This window comes from Oncorhynchus gorbuscha, linkage group LG02 (genome assembly GCF_021184085.1).
Source record: "Oncorhynchus gorbuscha isolate QuinsamMale2020 ecotype Even-year linkage group LG02, OgorEven_v1.0, whole genome shotgun sequence".
NCBI lineage: Eukaryota > Metazoa > Chordata > Actinopteri > Salmoniformes > Salmonidae > Oncorhynchus > Oncorhynchus gorbuscha.
Genome location: NC_060174.1, coordinates 23936388 through 23955797, shown reverse-complemented (window position 1 = coordinate 23955797; position 19410 = coordinate 23936388). Strand labels below are relative to the sequence as shown.

Below are 19410 nucleotides of genomic sequence, written 5' to 3'. Positions count from 1 at the left end.
TTTAAACAGTGTGTGGGGACTGTGCTATTACTCTCTCCCAGCTGGAGGTTTTAAACAGTGAGAGGGGACTGTGCTATTACTCTCTCCCAGCTGGAGGTTTTAAACAGTGAGAGGGGACTGTGCTATTACTCTCTCCCAGCTGGAGGTTTTAAACAGTGTGTGGGGACTGTGCTATTACTCTCTCCCAGCTGGAGGTTTTAAACAGTGAGAGGGGACTGTGCTATTACTCTCTCCCAGCTGGAGGTTTTAAACAGTGTGTGGGGACTGTGCTATTACTCTCTCCCAGCTGGAGGTTTTAAACAGTGTGTGGGGACTGTGCTATTACTCTCTCCCAGCTGGAGGTTTTAAACAGTGTGAGGGGACTGTGCTATTACTCTCTCCCAGCTGGAGGTTTTAAACAGTGAGAGGGGACTGTGCTATTACTCTCTCCCAGCTGGAGGTTTTAAACAGTGTGTGGGGACTGTGCTATTACTCTCTCCCAGCTGGAGGTTTTAAACAGTGAGAGGGACTGTGCTATTACTCTCTCCCAGCTGGAGGTTTTAAACAGTGTGTGAGGACTGTGCTATTACTCTCTCCCAGCTGGAGGTTTTAAACAGTGTGTGGGGACTGTGCTATTACTCTCTCCCAGCTGGAGGTTTTAAACAGTGTGTGGGGACTGTGCTATTACTCTCTCCCAGCTGGAGGTTTTAAACAGTGTGTGGGGACTGTGCTATTACTCTCTCCCAGCTGGAGGTTTTAAACAGTGAGAGGGGACTGTGCTATTACTCTCTCCCAGCTGGAGGTTTTAAACAGTGAGAGGGGACTGTGCTATTACTCTCTCCCAGCTGGAGGTTTTAAACAGTGTGTGAGGACTGTGCTATTACTGCTGGAGGTTTTAAACAGTGTGTGAGGACTGTGCTATTACTCTCTCCCAGCTGGAGGTTTTAAACAGTGTGTGAGGACTGTGCTATTACTCTCTCCCAGCTGGAGGTTTTAAACAGTGTGTGGGGACTGTGCTATTACTCTCTCCCAGCTGGAGGTTTTAAACAGTGTGTGAGGACTGTGCTATTACTCTCTCCCAGCTGGAGGTTTTAAACAGTGTGTGGGGACTGTGCTATTACTCTCTCCCAGCTGGAGGTTTTAAACAGTGTGTGAGGACTGTGCTATTACTCTCTCCCAGCTGGAGGTTTTAAACAGTGTGTGGGGACTGTGCTGTGCAACACGGTGTGTGTCCATTTTTTAAATTGTGTGTCAAACACAGATCATGACAAGACTGAATCTCTCAAAATGAGTCTGAGAGAACAGAGAGAGGAGCAGTGGTGTAAAGTACTTAAGTAAAAATACTTTAAAAGTACTACTTTGGGGTATCTGTACTTTACTTAACTATTTATACTTATACTAATGTACTTTTTACCCCATACATTTTCTCTGACACCCAAAAGTACTCGTTACATTTTGATAGGAAAACAGTCTAATTCACACACTTATCAAGAGAACATCACAGGTCATCCCTACTGCTTCTGATCTGGCAGACTCACTAAACACAAATGCTTCGTTTGTAAATGATGTCTGTGTGTTGGAGTGTGCCCCTGGCTAACCGCCAATACATAAAAACAATACAATTGTGCCGTCTGGTTTGCTTAATATAAGGAATTTGAAATCGTTTGTACTTTTACTTTTGATACTTAACTACATTTTTAGCAAATCCATTTACTTTTCATACTTAAGTATATATAAACCAAATACTTTACAACTTTTACTCAAGTAGTATTTTACCTGGTGACTTTCACTTTTACTTGAGTCATTTTCTATTAAGGTATCTTGACTTTTACTCAAGTAAGACAACTGAATACTTTTTCCACCACTGGAGAGGAGGCAGCTCTCCATTAGACACTACACTCTATTAGTTAATAGTGATGCAACCCATTGAAACGTTCAGAGGACTGACTGGGCCGAGGGGCACATCCCTCCCCTGTCTCTGGTTCCCTCTAACCACCCAACTCCTATTCACTGGGACAGACCCACCCAATCCATCACGCTTCAGACAGACAGGCAACAAACAAAGTACTCTGCTCTTCTAATGCATGCTGCTGGCCATACAGAGATGGTGGGAGGAATGAATATACTGCAGCGACATAGTTCCTATATACGTCCACTTCTGATGGCCCCAGAATAAACAACATCCTCTTTAGCTCTCTGCAGATAGACCCTGGATATGGAGAATTTCCCGTGTCCTGCTTAATGTGGAGCAGTTTCAGTAAAGTGACGAGACTGAATGAATAAACAGGATAACCAGTCACCATTTTGTCACATTACTTGGAGCTGACGTAGGATGTTCCACCACCAGACATTACACAATGATGGAAAACACGGCTTGAGCCCCTGAAAACATACCTTAAAGTACTGAATCTACTGACTTACGGAGACAGCATAGTTTCAAAGGTAGAAATACACACAAAACAGGGCCAAAGCAGCACCAAGTGTAGGCCTATGTAATCACCATGTAAAGGAATAAGGGGAATTGAGGTGTGGTAAATGGCGCTAAAACTAGAGCAGTGGTCCCTTACCATGGAACAGAGAGACTAAATAACTCTGTGGAGTCTGGTTTCTCATAAACACTCAGATTTGTTGTCTTACTGGTGCAGAGGAAGGCTTCTTTAGTGATAATGGGTTTGTTGCATTGGTGGCAGGTTGAGGATGGGGCTGGGTTCACAGAGCTGAAGAGATGGCCGTTCACGTTTTTTTTCTCCTTCTCCTTGGGTTCTTTATCCTTCCCCTGAGCCTTCTCTTTCTCCTGCAGAGAGTTAGAGACACAAAGGGAATACCATAAAGTCTCTAAGTCAAAGCACTATGGCACTGTGTTTGCTTTCCGGTGATACTGTAAGCAATCAAGGGCTCACAAATAGATCTCACACTTCGATAGTACTTAGCCAAAGCCGAGAGATATGAGTCATTTGCGCAAAGATGTACTGAAGTTTGACAGCTGTCAAAAACCCCTTCACAATATTTCTGTATTTTCTATCCAGAAGTCTCATTCACAAAAAGAAACATAATTATGACAAAAAGTTACAATATATCAATTTAACCACAGACACAATACACTGGACTGGCCGATAACACACTCTATCCTATGATTCTGACTCAAACTAAATGTGTTGCTAAAGCAATTCCTCCTGAAAAAGGGAAGAATGTGTATTTAGAGAAGAGCATCAGAGCCTGTTCCTTTCTGAGCAGTGAGCCGTGAGACAGGCAACAGGCGTTAGCCAACACAAAGAACCAATATCTCCTACCTCATCCTGTATTGTATCAGCTCTCAGCTTCAGGGAGCAACCGTGTGCCAGGACATGTCTACACAACATCACAGTGACAGTCTGTCTGATACATTATTACAGTGGCAGTCTGTCTGTCTGATACATTATTACAGTGACAGTCTGTCTGATACATTATTACAGTGACAGTCTGTCTGTCTGATACATTATTACAGTGGCAGTCTGTCTATCTGATACATTATTACAGTGACAGTCTGTCTCTCTGTTTGATACATTATTACATTGGCAGTCTGTCTGTCTGATACATTATTACAGTGACAGTCTGTCTGTCTGATACATTATTACAGTGGCAGTCTGTCTGTCTGATACATTATTACAGTGACAGTCTGTCTGATACATTATTACAGTGACAGTCTGTCTGTCTGATACATTATTACAGTGACAGTCTGTCTGTCTGATACATTATTACAGTGACAGTCTGTCTGTCTGATACATTATTACAGTGGCAGTCTGTCTGTCTGATACATTATTACAGTGACAGTCTGTCTGATACATTATTACAGTGACAGTCTGTCTGTCTGATACATTATTACAGTGGCAGTCTGTCTATCTGATACATTATTACAGTGACAGTCTGTCTCTCTGTTTGATACATTATTACATTGGCAGTCTGTCTGTCTGATACATTATTACAGTGACAGTCTGTCTGTCTGTTTGATACATTATTACATTGGCAGTCTGTCTGTCTGATACATTATTACAGTGACAGTCTGTCTGTCTGTCTGATACATTATTACAGTGGCAGTCTGTCTGTCTGATACATTATTGCAGTGACAGTGTCTGTCTGTCTGTCTGTCTGTCTGATACATTATTACAGTGACAGTCTGTCTGTCTGACTGATACATTATTACAGTGATAGTCTGTCTGTCTGTCTGTCTGATACATTATTACAGTGACAGTCTGTCTGTCTGATACATTATTACAGTGGCAGTCTGTCTGTCTGATACATTATTGCAGTGTCTGTCTGTCTGTCTGTCTGTCTGTCTGTCTGTCTGTCTGTCTGTCTGTCTGTCTGTCTGTCTGTCTGTCTGTCTGTCTGTCTGTCTGTCTGTCTGTCTGATACATTATTACAGTGACAGTCTGTACGTCTGTCTGATACATTATTACAGTGACAGTCTGTCTGTCTGTCTGTCTGATACATTATTACAGTGACAGTCTGTCTGTCTGATACATTATTACAGTGGCAGTCTGTCTGTCTGTCTGATACATTATTACAGTGACAGTCTGTCTGTACGCTGGTCTGTACGCTGGTCTGGAACAACAGGCAGTACAGAATCTACAGATGGAACTCTGGCGTTCCCATGTTGCCAGCCATCAGCCCAAAAGAAGGAAGTGAGCTACCATGGATGTACCACGAGTGTCTGTGCTGACTGTTTTGCAGTCTCCGTTACACACCAGCCCCACTGCAACTTCCGGCCTATAATCTAGCTCACAGTCTCAGCAAACTATTGTAAAGTATGTACAGGGCATTCAGAAAGTACTCAGACCCCTTCCCTTTTGTTACATTACAGCATTATTCTAAAATGGAATAGATTCATGTTTTTCCTCATCAATCTACACACAATAACCCATAATGACAAAGTGAAAACAGGTTGAGAAATGTTTGATAATTTATTAAAAATAAAAAAACAGAAATACCTTATTTACATAAGTATTCACATCCTTTGCTATTAGACTCAAAATTGAGCTCAGGTGCATCCTGTTTCCATTGATCATCCTTGAGATGTTTCTACAACTTGATTGGAGTTCACCTGTGGTAAAGTCAATTGATTGTACATGATTTGGAAAGGCACACCTGTCTATATAAGGTCCCACAGTTGACAGTGCATGTCAGAGAAAAAACCAAGCCATGAGGTCGAAGGAATTGTCCGCAGAGCTCCAAGACAGAATTTTTTCAAGGCAATATCTGAAGAAGGGTACCAAAACATTTCTGCAGCATTGAAGCTCCTCAAGAACACAGTGGCCTCTATCATTCTTCAATGGAAGAAGTTTGAAACCATCAAGACTCTTTCTAGAGCTGGCCGCCCAGCCAAACTGAGCAATTTGGGGAGAAGGGCCTTGGTCAGGGAGGTGACCAAGAACCTGATGGTCCCTCTGACAGAGCTCCAGAGTTCATCTGTGGAGATGGGAGAACCTTCCAGAAGGACAACCAAGATTCTCTGGTCTGATGAAGCCAAGATTGAACTCTTTGGCCTAGAGGAAACATGCCACCATCCCTACAGTGAAGCATGGTGGTGGCAGCATCATGCTGTGGGGTTGTTTTTCAGCGGCAGGGACTGGGAGACTAATCAGGATCGAGCAAAGATGAACGGAGCAAAGTACAGAGTGAAAACCTGCCCCAGAGCTCTAAGGACCTCAATTCTGGGGTCAAGGTTCACCTTCCAACAGGACAATGACCCTAAGCACACAGCTAAGACAACGCAGGATTGGCTTTGGGACAAGTCTCTGGATGTCCTTGAGTGACCCAGCCAGAGCCCGGACTTGAACCCGATCAAGCATCTCTGGAGAGACCTGAAATTAACTGTGCAGCGACGCTCCCTTTCCAACCTGAGAAACTCCCCAAATACAGGTGTGCCAAGCTTGTAGAGTCATACCCAAGAAGATTCAAGGCTGTAATCGCTGCCAAAGGTGGTTCAACAAAGTACTGAGTAAAGGGTCTGAATACTTATGTATATGTGATATTTCAGTTAATTTTTTATAAATTAGCAAAAATTGCTAAAAACCTGTTTTTACTTCGTCATTATTTGCTATTGTGTGTAGATTGATAAGGGAAAAACGATTTAATACATTTAAGAATGAGGCTTTAACAAAATGTGGAAAAAGACAAGGGGTCTGAATACTTCCCGAATGCACTGTACAGGGTACATACTTTCAAAACCCATATTGGAAGCTATACAAACATTGGAAATTTTTCTCAGTCTGTATGCATGTGTTATGGATTGAGTAGCATTTTTGATGATAAGCATGTTCTTCTATGTAATAACTAGGCCTGCTATAAAATACATAGAAAGATATTGTTTTGGATACAACATAGGGAAATCAAATCACATGAGAACTGTGTTGATGCATGGTCTGGGCATCACTGTTATTTCCCTTAATGTTATCAGGAAGTCTAATGTTATTAGGTCTGAAATAATTGTGGTTTGTTTTCGTAGCAGCAGTGATGCCATACAGACGTCTGTTTGAGACAAACCACAGCATGCCTCTATTTCCTGTTTGGCTTCCCTACTGCGTGCAGACCAGGCGCCTCGCTCTGCTTCTCACAACTCACAGACTCACAGCCAGATACACTTACCCAGCAGATATATACTGTATACTCCCTCACAGTCATTTACAATCTCATTATGACACCTAGAACACAGATAAGCGCCAGGGAAAAGTATCTTATTCTGGAAACGACAGTTTTGAGATTGCAATATGTGTATTAGCCTGCACACAGCTATTAGCCTGGACATAAATTATAACCTGAAAACTTGTATACAAAGAACTACAATGAGAAACCTTTAGACACGTAATAATCCATTGGATTCAACACCAATACAGACAATGGCGCTGGGATCAGACCGAAAAGGTACTGTACTACTGGATCTTCTTAAATTCAAGTCACTTCATACTTCATTTATCCCCTGAGGGGCAATTCGGAGCCAGGCCCTATGCCGGTTATTTCATTGTTAGTCTACACCTGTGTGTACACCTTTGTTTACAAAGCATGTGACCAATAAAATGTGATTTGCTTCGCTAGTGCAGGAGGAGGAAGAGAGGCTGAATGGACAGACTCACCTTGTTCTTCTTAGTACTCATCTTGCTCTTGAGGTAACTGAAGGTGCGGCTGACCTTGGTCCCCTGTCTCCCCTCAGAGTCGCTCCGCAGTGGCCCCGGGTCCTCCTCAGAGATGCTGGATGAAAAAGAGTAGGAGAACCAGAGAGACAAACTCAGTATACTGTCAGATATTACCCTGCTGGAGAAATAGCCTTTAAGAACAGGCCCATATGAAAAGGGACAAGGTTTCTGTCTTACCTATGTTCTAGTGATGCCGATCCCATTCCTACAGCAGAAATAGAGAGAGGAGGTGATGAGCTGGATCAATGGAACAGCAGATTGTGCCATTTATTTATTTACATGTATAATTATAATTGTTTATTGGTACACCAGATAGGTGCAGTGAAATGTGGTGTTTTACAGGGTCAGCCATAGTAGTACGGCGCCCCTTGAACAAATTAGGGTTAGGTGCCTTGCTCAAGGGCACATCTACAGATTTTTCACCTTGTCGACTCAGGTATTTGAACCACCGACCTTTTGGTTACTGGCCCACACTCTACGTGGTAGGCTACCTGCCACCTTAAATGGGACAGGGAGTTGTTAATGTAGTTTGAGAAACGATGATCAAAATCTGATCAAAATATAGTTGTACATGTATATACAATACGAGCAATGAAAGCATGTTGAAACAACAGAGATTACAGAGTGGAATCCCCCCCCCCCCCCCCGAAAAAAATATATGTACTTTTATCAGTATTTCAGTATTTCAGTACAAGCATACATTACATAACCATTACACTACATTTCCAAGCAGAAGTGATATCACATAACACGTAGTAGTACCAACATCCAACAGAACCAGGTTAAATGTGGAATTGCACACTGGGTCATTTGGTTAAGGACTTGGCCAATTAACAAGACCAACAAATGCATACACAAAGGAATGTGACGATTATGCAGCATAGATGTACAGTAGTAGTCAAGGGTGGCCAATAATAAAGAGATGTACTGAGGGTCAGACACAGCACTGAATCGCAGCCTCAGAACTACAACAAAGCTCAATAAGACACACATATCACGACAAACACAGAGACATTTTCAACAACAAAATCTGCCAGGCAAAATCACTCACAGCTCTTAAGCTGTAGATATGACACGCGAGAGCAGCGAAAGCCCTTTGAAACATCATCCCCCAGCAATCGTTCTCTCCAAAATAATATACAAGGCTCAAAGGAGTGTGAAAGCAGCAGTGAAATGTTCCTATCCTTTCTAGCAGCTGTGAAGCCCAACAGGAACACTTTGACATGTGTTTATGTGGATTCCAAAGAATGGAGACTAGGGGGAATAAATGGAACTGATGGAGGAATGAGAGGGGAGAAATGTGTGTAAAACTCACAGGAGAGACATAATAGGAATGTCAGCCATGTGAAATACAATAGAAAAAGGGCTACTTTGAAAAGGGGCTACAATGCTAACAGAAAGCTGATTATTTGGTCTCAGTTAGATACCAATAGTGGGAAATAGATTCTGGGATTATATGTGTCTCCAGCAGATGTAACATATGGCTGACTGGACTGCAAAAGGGCTTTTCACTCTGCTACAGCGTCCCTACTCTTTCAAAAAATCTGCACAATGAGTCTGCTGTTCTTGCATGGGTTTCAGCAATGTAGATATAGTTCAGAAATACAAGGCTCTTAAAAGGACAAAATAGTTAAACATTTATGAAACATGTGAACATCTTGGCAGGTTTGACATCCATTCATACTTTTTTCAGTCATTTTCATGGCAGCCAAGGTTTTCGAAACTGATCAAATAGTTGAATTTGCTTGAAACTTCACATAAACAGAACAGCAAACAGTGCATATTTGATCACCTGTTGAGATTTGTATTAGTAACTAGAGGCATTTTGAGCCTATGTAAGTAAAACATTTTTAGAAACAATGACTTCTACTGATTGTTATTTTATCAAACCAAATTATTTGCCTGATGTTAACCTTGTTAAGGTTAGGGGACCAAACAGAGATGAATTGTTTTAAAAGAGTTGATTTAGAGAGAGGTAACGTCCTTTAGTGACACGGGTTGACCTAGAGGCACACTACACAGGAAGCAGCCAGGGGCTAAGGGGACACTCAGGGCATTCTGGGAAATGTAGAACTTACTTACTACCTCCTCCTCATCACTGGAGGAAGAGCCAATAGAAAATAATGTTCTAGATTTTGGGAAGATCGGAGAGATGCTGAAGGAGATGCGCTTCTTTGGTTGATTCCGTCCACTGGCTATCCAGTTCAAAGGTACAAAAAATATCAAACCACACGTTAAATTAGCACAAGAACCTGGGCCGTCCCTCATTCCCTTCCAAGTGATCAAATGAGTGAACCCTACACAAAGGGACAGGGAAACAAGAGAAGGCAGAAATAATAACCCCAGTGATAGTGAGAAGATCTAACAGTAGCCCCTGTTAGCCCCAGAGGAGATTGGGATTGAGAGAGTTAACAAACCACCTGATTCCTGTCTGGGAAACACAGCAGAAGGACAGAGAGAAAATGTACCTGTAGGACGAGGTTGGAAACAGCAGGTGACAGGAGACTTGATTGTTGGATAGATAGAGGCATGGGCCTGAATCCGCAAAGCATTTCAGAGTAGGAGTGCTGATCTAGGTTCTGTCCATATCATCTTATTCATAATGACCTAAAAGCCTAAACTGATCCTAGATCGGCACTCTTACTCTGAGACACTTTGTGGGTACATGCCCTGGCCTTGTGTACCACCATGTCACGAGAGAGAGAGAGAGAGAGAGAGAGAGAGAGAGAGAGAGAGAGAGAGAGAGAGAGAGAGAGAGAGAGAGGGAGAGAGAGGGAGAGGGAGAGAGAGAGAGAGAGAGAGAGAGAGAGAGAGAGAGAGAGAGAGAGAGAGAGAGAGAAAGATAGAGAGAGAGAGAGAGAGAGAGAGAAAGAGAGAGAGAGAGAGAGAGAGAGAGAGAGAGAGAGAGAGAGAGAGAGAGAGAGAGAGAGAGAGAGAGAGAGAGAGAGAGAGAGAGAGAAAGATAGAGAGAGAGAGAGAGAAAGAAAGAGAGAGAGAGAGAGAAAGATAGAGAGAGAGAAAGATAGAGAGAGAGTAACCCAGAGAGAGTGTTAAAGTGACCCTCACCGTCCAGGTCTCTGTGACTGATGGCCAGCATGGACACCGACTTGGTGAGTGCTTGGTGAGGAATGGAGGAACAGCTGTGTCTCACAGGCAGAACTCTACCTGATTTCTGAAATAAAGGAGAGAGAGAGAGAGAGAGAGAGAGATCAGCGAGCTGAAAATAAAACAGGAACTACTGTGCATAGAGAGAACCAGTCTACATGGGATGGTACGAAGATTCATTGATTCAGTGCAAGTGCAAGTCATTGTGCAAGCAAAACACAGGACCTCTATGGTAAAGATACGCCTGGACAATATAGTGTGTGAGGGTTACCTGGCTGTCGAGGCTGCTGTAGTCTCCCAGGTCTGACTCCTGCTCCTCTGTTAGGGACAGAAGCGAGCCCCTCTCCTCACTGTCCAGACGCGCAACAGTTCCCACACCAGAGGAGATCTTCCCAGCATCCTCCTCTCCAGCCAGACCCTCCAAACTGTAACTGCAGACAAAACAATACCATGTTAGTGAAAGAACACTCCACTGGTGTTTCTGGTGATAGATGTGGTCATTTGTTTAGGGACAGTAGATACAAACACCCTGTGAGATCTTTAAACCCTTGGTAGGAAGTGAACTCACACCCAGCAGATCTTCATGCTCCAGAAAGGATGACACAATCAGTTATTTCAAAACTGAAACCACACAAGTGGAGTGCACAAGTACATACAGATATACACAGTTAAAGGAAAACAATATATATATATTTTTTTTTAAATTAGTCCACTGTTGATACAGTCCCAAAATGTTTTGTATATCAGCAGTTACGTTTTGAAGATATTCGATTTTCAAGAAGCAAAGGGTCACTTGCCACATCATGATGATGATGCGTTTTGCACATCTTGATATCTTGAAAACTTGACAGTGAACTAATGAAAAAAATAACTAAATATATTTTTTGAGTGGATCCCTGCAGTGAGGAGATGATGAGATACAGAAAAGAGGAAAAGCATGTATAGACAAAGAAAATACATATGAACACCAGCACAAACAGGAAGAAACACATACATGTAAACCTAAACACAAATGTAAGGGGGAAATAACTGAAGTAAAATAAACATCAAAAATACAATTCCCCAAGCTTCAAATCAGTTAAACAACCTAGTTAACTTAATGAAAAAGTGTAGCATGTTAAATAATAGGTGACAAATAAACTCCTTTGAGACCATACTTATGTAATTTATGAATGCATAAGAAATCAGCATTCACTATTAGAGTACAACAGATCTATTATCTCATTCTAGATGTGTGTCAATTGATCCTCTCACTGAAGCTGTAAGTCTGGCTAAGCGAGATGAACAGAACTAAAACCATAACTCACCTGTCTGGCTCACTGATGATGATGATGACTATATTAGTCATTCTAATCTTTGCAATAGTTAACAAGCAGTGTAGCAGTATAATACTATTGTTCTAAAGATGCTTGATGCTTCCTATCTAAATTCTAGCTTCCTTGTCTCAGAAGAGAGAGAGAGAGAGACAGAGAGAGAGAGAGAGAGAGGGAAGAAGATAAGTGACTGTGCATCGCTGAGGCCGACCACAACTGACCAACAAGGTGAATAAGACAAAGAGAGAGCAACGGCAGCAGTGACAAAGCATACACCAAGCCAGAGACACACCAAGCCAGAGACACACCAAGCCAGAGACACACCAAGCCAGAGACACACCAAGCCAGAGACACACCAAGCCAGAGACACACCAAGCCAGAGACACACCAAGCCAGAGACACACCAAGCCAGAGACACACCAAGCCAGAGACACACCAAGCCAGAGACACACCAAGCCAGAGACACACCAAGCCAGAGACACACCAAGCCAGAGACACACCAAGCCAGAGACACACCAAGCCAGAGACACACCAAGTCAGAGACACACCAAGCCAGAGACACACCAAGCCAGAGACACACCAAGCCAGAGACACACCAAGCCAGAGACCAGCCAGAGACACACCAAGCCAGAGACACACCAAGTCAGAGACACACCAAGCCAGAGACACACCAAGCCAGAGACACACCAAGCCAGAGACACACCAAGCCAGAGACACACCAAGTCAGAGACACAAGCCAAGCCAGAGACACACCAAGCCAGAGACACACCAAGTCAGAGACACACCAAGCCAGAGACACACCAAGTCAGAGACACACCAAGTCAGAGACACACCAAGCCAGAGACACACCAAGTCAGAGACACACCAAGTCAGAGACACAGAGACACACCAAGCCAGAGACACACCAAGCCAGAGACACACCAAGCCAGAGACACACCAAGTCAGAGACACACCAAGCCAGAGACACACCAAGTCAGAGACACACCAAGCCAGAGACACACAAAGCCAGAGACACACCAAGTCAGAGACACACCAAGCCAGAGACACACCAAGTCAGAGACACACCAAGCCAGAGACACACCAAGCCAGAGACACACCAAGTCAGAGACACACCAAGCCAGAGACACACCAAGTCAGAGACACACCAAGCCAGAGACACACCAAGCCAGAGACACACCAAGCCAGAGACACACCAAGCCAGAGACACACCAAGCCAGAGACACACCAAGCCAGAGACACACCAAGTCAGAGACACACCAAGCCAGAGACACACCAAGCCAGAGACACACCAAGCCAGAGACACACCAAGCCCGAGACACACCAAGCCAGAGACACACCAAGCCAGAGACACACCAAGCCAGACACAGACATGCACAGAACAGAGAATATGCAGAGGCCTCTTTCTCTCTTTTTATTTATTTCATTTTGTTTGTGTGTTTGTCCTCTTAAGCTATTAGTTGACACGGTGATGGCATACCTTCTGCTATCAATTTGTTCCAGGTGGGGAGGGGGGACGTTGGAGGGACACCAGCTCATACTGACAGGGAGATGCCAGGGAGAGGAGAGGAGAGGAGAGGAGAGGAGAGGAGAGGAGAGGAGAGGAGAGGAGGAGAGGAGAGGAGAGGAGAGGAGAGGAGAGACAGACATAAGCAGAAGGGAAAGGGTGATGTTATTTCAGGGTGAGCTGTGATGATCAAAGGGGTGAGTTAATGGGGAAGGTTTTTTTCCATTGAGGTGTCTTTGATACATATCATATTGGAGAGAAATAAAGTTTTCACTGTCTTCATTCTTTATATGTTTTAGAAATGATTTTTCCATTGCATAAGGCACATAAAATACAATTTGATTTGATTAGGGAGTGCTCAATATAGGTAGCAATGCATTTTACATTTTCTTCCTGTAATTAAAGCACAGCTTGGCAGTGACACACCAGGGAGAGTCAGAATGATAACAGTGAGGAATAACTGTGTGGTACCTTCTCCTATGAAATGTTGGCTTTCGAGGCTTCCCTTCCCCTTGACCTTGCAATAAACTGAGAAGAGATGGAGAGATGAGGAGAGGACAGAAAAGATGGGATGAACAGAGAGAGATGAGAGCACTGACAGTACAGAACATGATCACATGGGTGATAATGAATAAAAAGGAAAATGGTGCCAATCAAAATCACAGTTTTTAACCTTTGACCTGGACCAGGTCTTTCCCACAAAGTCCACTGACACAGAGGTGCCTCCAGGCTTATCTAACTGTACTGTATAAGGCCCCCTGAGGGAAAAGCATGGATTAAATACACACAGAGACAAATATATACATACACATGCGCTCACACACACAAACAGTGGCCCACTGACACACAAACACAAAGTGAGGCCGTATGAGGACCAGTCCTCGGAAAGCAAGTCTCTGTCAGTCTCATCCCTGCAGACTGCACTTCCCAGGGTACTACTGTCTCAAGTGACTCCAATAGATATCATCATGCCGAGGACAAGTCAGGATACTGTAGGAGTTGGAGGCTTATGGTTCACACAGATTATGACTTTTCACCACTCATCCATAGCTATCCTTCCTGGGTATGTACTATAGGGTAGTGAGTGTGTTGAGTTAGAGGTCAGTGTGTGGGGTTAAGAGGACTCACCTGCGTTGGTTCATGTCTGTGTCTCCTGCAGGATTCTTCCCCGGGCCCCAGCTGTGCCGGCGGAATGGAGAGAGCGAGCGGATAGAGGAGCGCAGGATAGCGGAGCACACAGGCACCTCTGTCAGCTTGTCTTTCCTCTCGTCCTCCTCTCCCCCCCTCCCTGTCGTCTGCCAGCCGTCTCCGGCACTCCAACTGGCCCTAGTACTCAACACCCCTGCCCCCGCCCCAGCCCAAGCGGGGCCCACTCTGCCCTGGGAGGAGACACTGAGAGGACCCACACTGCCCTGGGAGCTGGTGCTGAGGGGACCCACACTGGCCACGTCGTCTATGGAGGAGAAGGACACCGACACACCACTGTTGCTTTCACTTGGCCTAGTCACAGCCTCCTCTCCCTTTGGACAGAGAGAATACAGAAAGACCCTGTTACCCACTGCAGTCAAAGTCAACTGAATGGCATTGTGGAAGGATTTGGAATTGCACATTTCAGCTAACACATTTGGGTAAGGGGCACTTTGTTTTACACCAAAAACAAAGCTAAAAACATAAATTATACTAAAGGTGTGAAAGCTAAATAAATCTGTATCTATTGTCAAGGTAGTCAGTTTTGACCTAATGTCCTGTCTTGTATGCCAGTGAGGTTAGAACTGATGACCGGTCTGAGCTGCCTTTAGTCTGAGCTTACTGCAGCCTTCAGTGTGGCGAGGGGAAAGGGCAAGGCAGTGAGAGAGAGACATGCTGCTGGGAGAGAGAGTTCTTTCCAGCCCTATAAAAGGTTACATAACAACAGAAACACACACACACCCTTTAGGGAGGCCGGCAGGCAGGCAGGCTGCAGATGATTTCCATTGGGACTGTATCATTAGTTTTCACATTGTCCAGTAGTGGGCGTCGAGCGGGTGGTGAGCTAACGGACGGCCACTGTGGCTCAGAGCATAATCATGCAGGCCCCTTTATGAGGACCAGGCCATAGAATATCAACTTCCAGAACAAATGAGTCACCCTTCCTGAGCTCATGCAGCAGAGCAGCAGTCAACCAGCTAACACTGTCTACACAAACACACACCTATAGGCAAGGTTATTATAGTAAATGAAAACTGAAACTAAAACAAGAACTAAAATTGGAAAAACTATTTAGTAAAGTGATATTAAAACATTTGAAAAAAGAAAACTATACTGAAACTACTCTCTTTGAGACTGTAAAACTAATTCAAATAAAATAAAAACCATCATAAATGAAGTTTCGTTTTTTTCTTCTACACTCAGGACAAAAATCTAAAAGGGGATTTCAAGCTTTTTTGGTAATGGGGTTTTTGAGCCTCTGAATCTGGCGGTAAATGCTGCCAGTTGATGTCCATGTTTCAAATAGGTGTAGCTCGTGCATCACTATCCTTATCTATCACGAGCTAACAGTCAAGAAATCTGAGGGCGAGTACAGGAAGTAACTGAGCAAAGCTAGAACAGCTTGTGAAGTTGATGGAGCCGTTCGCAACCCAACCAAACCAACTTCAAACTGACAGCCATTCACTGATTGATGTGGCGACTGGCCTTGAGGGACACTTGCAGTCAATTACTGTTGCAAAATAGTTGGCACAGGTCCTCCTGAAGTTACTGTGTGAGCTCTTCGCATGCATACTGAATCCTCTGGCATCCAACTTTCATCCAACCCCTGCATTAGCTTACCTCATGGCACAGATACAGAGATGTCATGTTTATCCACGTCTATGGTCTTGGCCCATCACCTAATGTATTACTGCCCCCCAGCAGCAAGAAGTGGCATCCCCCCCCCAAAAGACTATAGGCCTACAACACATAAATAGCTCCTAGCCTCCCACACATAGGCTACTTTCTGTCCCTAACAGTAAAACAGAAATGAAATAATAAAACGAAATTGAAATGTTGTTATCAAACTAAAACTAATTAAAAACTAGTAAATCAAGTCTAAAATCTAACAAACTAAAATAAGTTTAAAATAAAATGTTAAAATCTAACATGAAAACACATGTAATAACCACTATACTCATTTTGCCTACAAGACCCACACACACACACACACACACACACACACACACACACACACACACACACACACACACACACACACACACACACACACACACACACACACACACACACACACACACACACACACACACACACACACACACACACACACACACAGCTAAAAACTTAGCTTTAAAGGGTTGTTTTAAAGGGCCTTTGAGTAGTGAAAGTCTAATTGTAACAGGTCCTTTTTTGGTCACTGACTGGCTGTGTTTGTCCAAAGTGCTGAGTTCACTCGAACTTTCAAAATCTATTGCATAATGGCGGAGGGGCAGAGACAGGTCTGGGAGTAGTTAGAGAGGAGATACAGTGCCTTTAGAAAGTATTCACACCCCTTGACCAGCCTGAATTTGACATGGATTCAATTGAAATGTTGTGTCACTGGTCTACACACAATACCCCAGAATGTTAAATTGGAATTACATTTTTAGAAATGGTTACAAATGAATAAAACATGAAAATGTCTTGAGTCAATAAGTATTCAACCCCTTTGTTATGGCCTAAATAAGTTCAAGAGTAAAACTTTTCCTAAAAAGTCACATAATACGTTGCATGACTCACTCTGTGTGCAATAATAGTGTTGATGCACTGGTGCGTCAATCTAAATGACATAACAACCTAATCTGTCAGTTTAAGCTAGAGATATCTTTTTTTGTGGGGGAGGGGTGGGCACAAACTAATGGAAATGGGAGATTATGGAAAGGGGAGATTCTCACGAACACCTCTCCGTTTTGCTCTACGACCCTAAAACTGTCACAGAACTCGTCTGAAGGTAACCGGTCCCGGGTTTAAAAAAACAAATGGAAGCATGAAGATTGTTTTGTGACTAACCAAAAAAAAAGGGGTTAAATATGTGTAAAATTGTATATACAGTGCATTCAGAAAGGATTCAGACCCCTTGTCTTTTCCACATTCTGTTACGATACAGCCTTATTCTAAAATATATAAAATGATGTTTTCTTTTCGTGACTCTACACACAATACCCCATAATGACAAAGGGAAAATCAGTTTAGACATTTTTGCAAATGTGTTAATAAAAAAAATATATATACTTTATTTATATAACTATTCAGACCCTTTGCTATGAGATTCGAAATTGAGCTCAGGTGCATCCTGTTTCCATTGATCATCCTTGACATGTTACTACAACTTGATTGGAGTCCACTTGTAGTAAATTCAATTGATTGGACATGATTTGGAAAGGCACACATCTGTCTATATAAGGTCCACAGTTGACAGTGCATGTCAGAGCAAAAACCAAGCCATGAGGCATTGTCCGTAGAGCTCCAAGGCAGGATTGTGTCGAGGCACAGATCTGGGGAAGGGTACAAAAACATTTCTGCAGCATTGAAGGTCCCAAAGACCACAGTGGCCTCTTCCTAGAGCTCGTCTCCCAGCCAAACTGAACAATCGGGGGAGAAGGGCCTTGGTCAGGGAGGTGTTCAAGAACCTGATGCTCATTCTGAGCTCCAGAGTTCCTCTGTGAAGATGGAAGAACCTTCCAGAAAGACAACCATCTCTGCAGCACTCCACCAATCAGGCATGTATGTTAGAGTGACCAGATGGAAGCCACTCCTCAGAAAAAGGCACATGACAGTCCGCTTGGAGTTTGCCAAAAGGCATTTAAAGGACTCTCAGACCATGAGAAACAATGATTCTCTGGTCTGATGAACCAAGATTGAACTCTTTGGCCTGAATTCCAAGTCACGTCTGGAGGAAACCTGGCACCATCCCTACGGTGAAGCATGGTGGTGGCAGCATTGTGCTGTGGGGATGTTTTTCAGCGGCAGAGATTGGGAGAATAGTCAGGATCCAGGAAACGATGAACAGAGCAAAGTACAGAGAGATCCTTGATGAAAACCTGCTCTGGAGCGCTCAGGACTGGGGCGAATGTTCACCTTCCAACAGGACAACGACCCTTAGCACACAGCCAAGACAATGCAGGAGTCACTTCGGGACAAGTCTCTAAAGGTCCTTGAGTGGCCCAGCCAGAGCCCAGACTTGAACTCGTTCTAACATCTCGGGATAGACCTGAAATTAGCTGTGCAGAGACGCTCCCCATCCAACCTGATGGAGCTTGAGAGGATCTGCAAAGAATGGGAGAAACTCCCAAATACATGTGTGCCAAGCTTGTAGCATCATACCCAAGAAGACTTGAGGCTGTAATAGCTGCCAAAGGTGCTTCAACAAAGTACTGAGTAAAGGGCCTGAATACTTATGTAAATGTTACATTTCAGTTTTATTTTATTTGATACATTTGCAAAAAATTCTAAAAAACAGTTTCTGCTTTGTCATTACGGGGTATTGTGTGTAGATTAATGAGGGAAAAACGATTTAATCAATTTCAGAATATGGCTGTAACGTATCAAAATGTGGAAAAAGTCAAGGGGTCTGAATACTTTCCAAATGCACTGTATATATTTCCTGATTTAGAACAGACACAAAATCTTGTTTCTTATTATTTATTTTTTGACTGTCCTTTTTGCCATTTATGAATATGTTCTTCAATGGTTCTATGGCCTTTAGTATTAAATGCCAAAATCAGTATTTATCCACAAGAAACAAGAAATGAGGACCAAGGCTGTAATGTGAAATTGCATTGGAGTGCCATTATGCCGCAGCCCAGAAAAAAGGGTGGGGGGCAGGAATGAGCGAGGGGGATGAGGTCATAATGAGTTTGCTGGCCCAGGAAGGAGTGCTCATGGGAGGCTGCTGATGTTACATGGAACAGGCAAGCTGACCAGTCTGCTGTGGACTGGAGGTGGGGGCCAGAGGCCAAAACATAAGCTAACGAATAGAGGAGCTGGGAATTATATGGAAATATATCACCAGAAACATCCAACATAAAGTCATAGACCATGTTGTTTGTGTTATAGGATAACTGACTTATAATATACTCATATGCTATCATGTCATAGCCACTCAAGACACAGGCTTACTCTTCTTCTTTGACGGTGTTGTGACTATAAAGGGAATGTCTCGTTCCAGTGTGCTGATCTCACCTTTCTGAAGACACCTTCCTCTCCCAGACTGTCCAAATCACTGACAGAGTCCCGCAGGGCACCGGTGGTCGACACAGAGCCTCCAACAATCTCTGAGCATGGGGATACTGGGAATTCTGGGAAAGAGAAAATTGGTATTAAGATTAGA

At 43.5% G+C, this 19410-nt stretch overlaps 1 protein-coding gene across 9 annotated transcripts in view; it reads right to left on the bottom strand.

Moving 5' to 3' along the window:
• The window catches only part of LOC123999463 (A-kinase anchor protein 13-like), a 173909-nt gene that overhangs the window by 16261 nt on the left and 138238 nt on the right, over positions 1-19410 (bottom strand). For 6 of the 9 annotated variants that reach the window (XM_046305293.1, XM_046305312.1, XM_046305319.1 and 3 more), the window contains 10 exons: positions 19263-19378; positions 14199-14590; positions 13542-13598; positions 13044-13103; positions 10525-10684; positions 10215-10320; positions 9227-9343; positions 7326-7353; positions 7089-7203; positions 2617-2773 (listed from right to left, as the gene is read on the bottom strand). In XM_046305293.1, coding sequence (XP_046161249.1) covers positions 2617-2773; positions 7089-7203; positions 7326-7353; positions 9227-9343; positions 10215-10320; positions 10525-10684; positions 13044-13103; positions 13542-13598; positions 14199-14590; positions 19263-19378 — 1308 coding nt within the window. The remainder of the gene's footprint in view (positions 1-2616; positions 2774-7088; positions 7204-7325; positions 7354-9226; positions 9344-10214; positions 10321-10524; positions 10685-13043; positions 13104-13541; positions 13599-14198; positions 14591-19262; positions 19379-19410) is intronic. The other 3 variants (XM_046305344.1, XM_046305338.1, XM_046305351.1) reach the window with 3 other exon arrangements.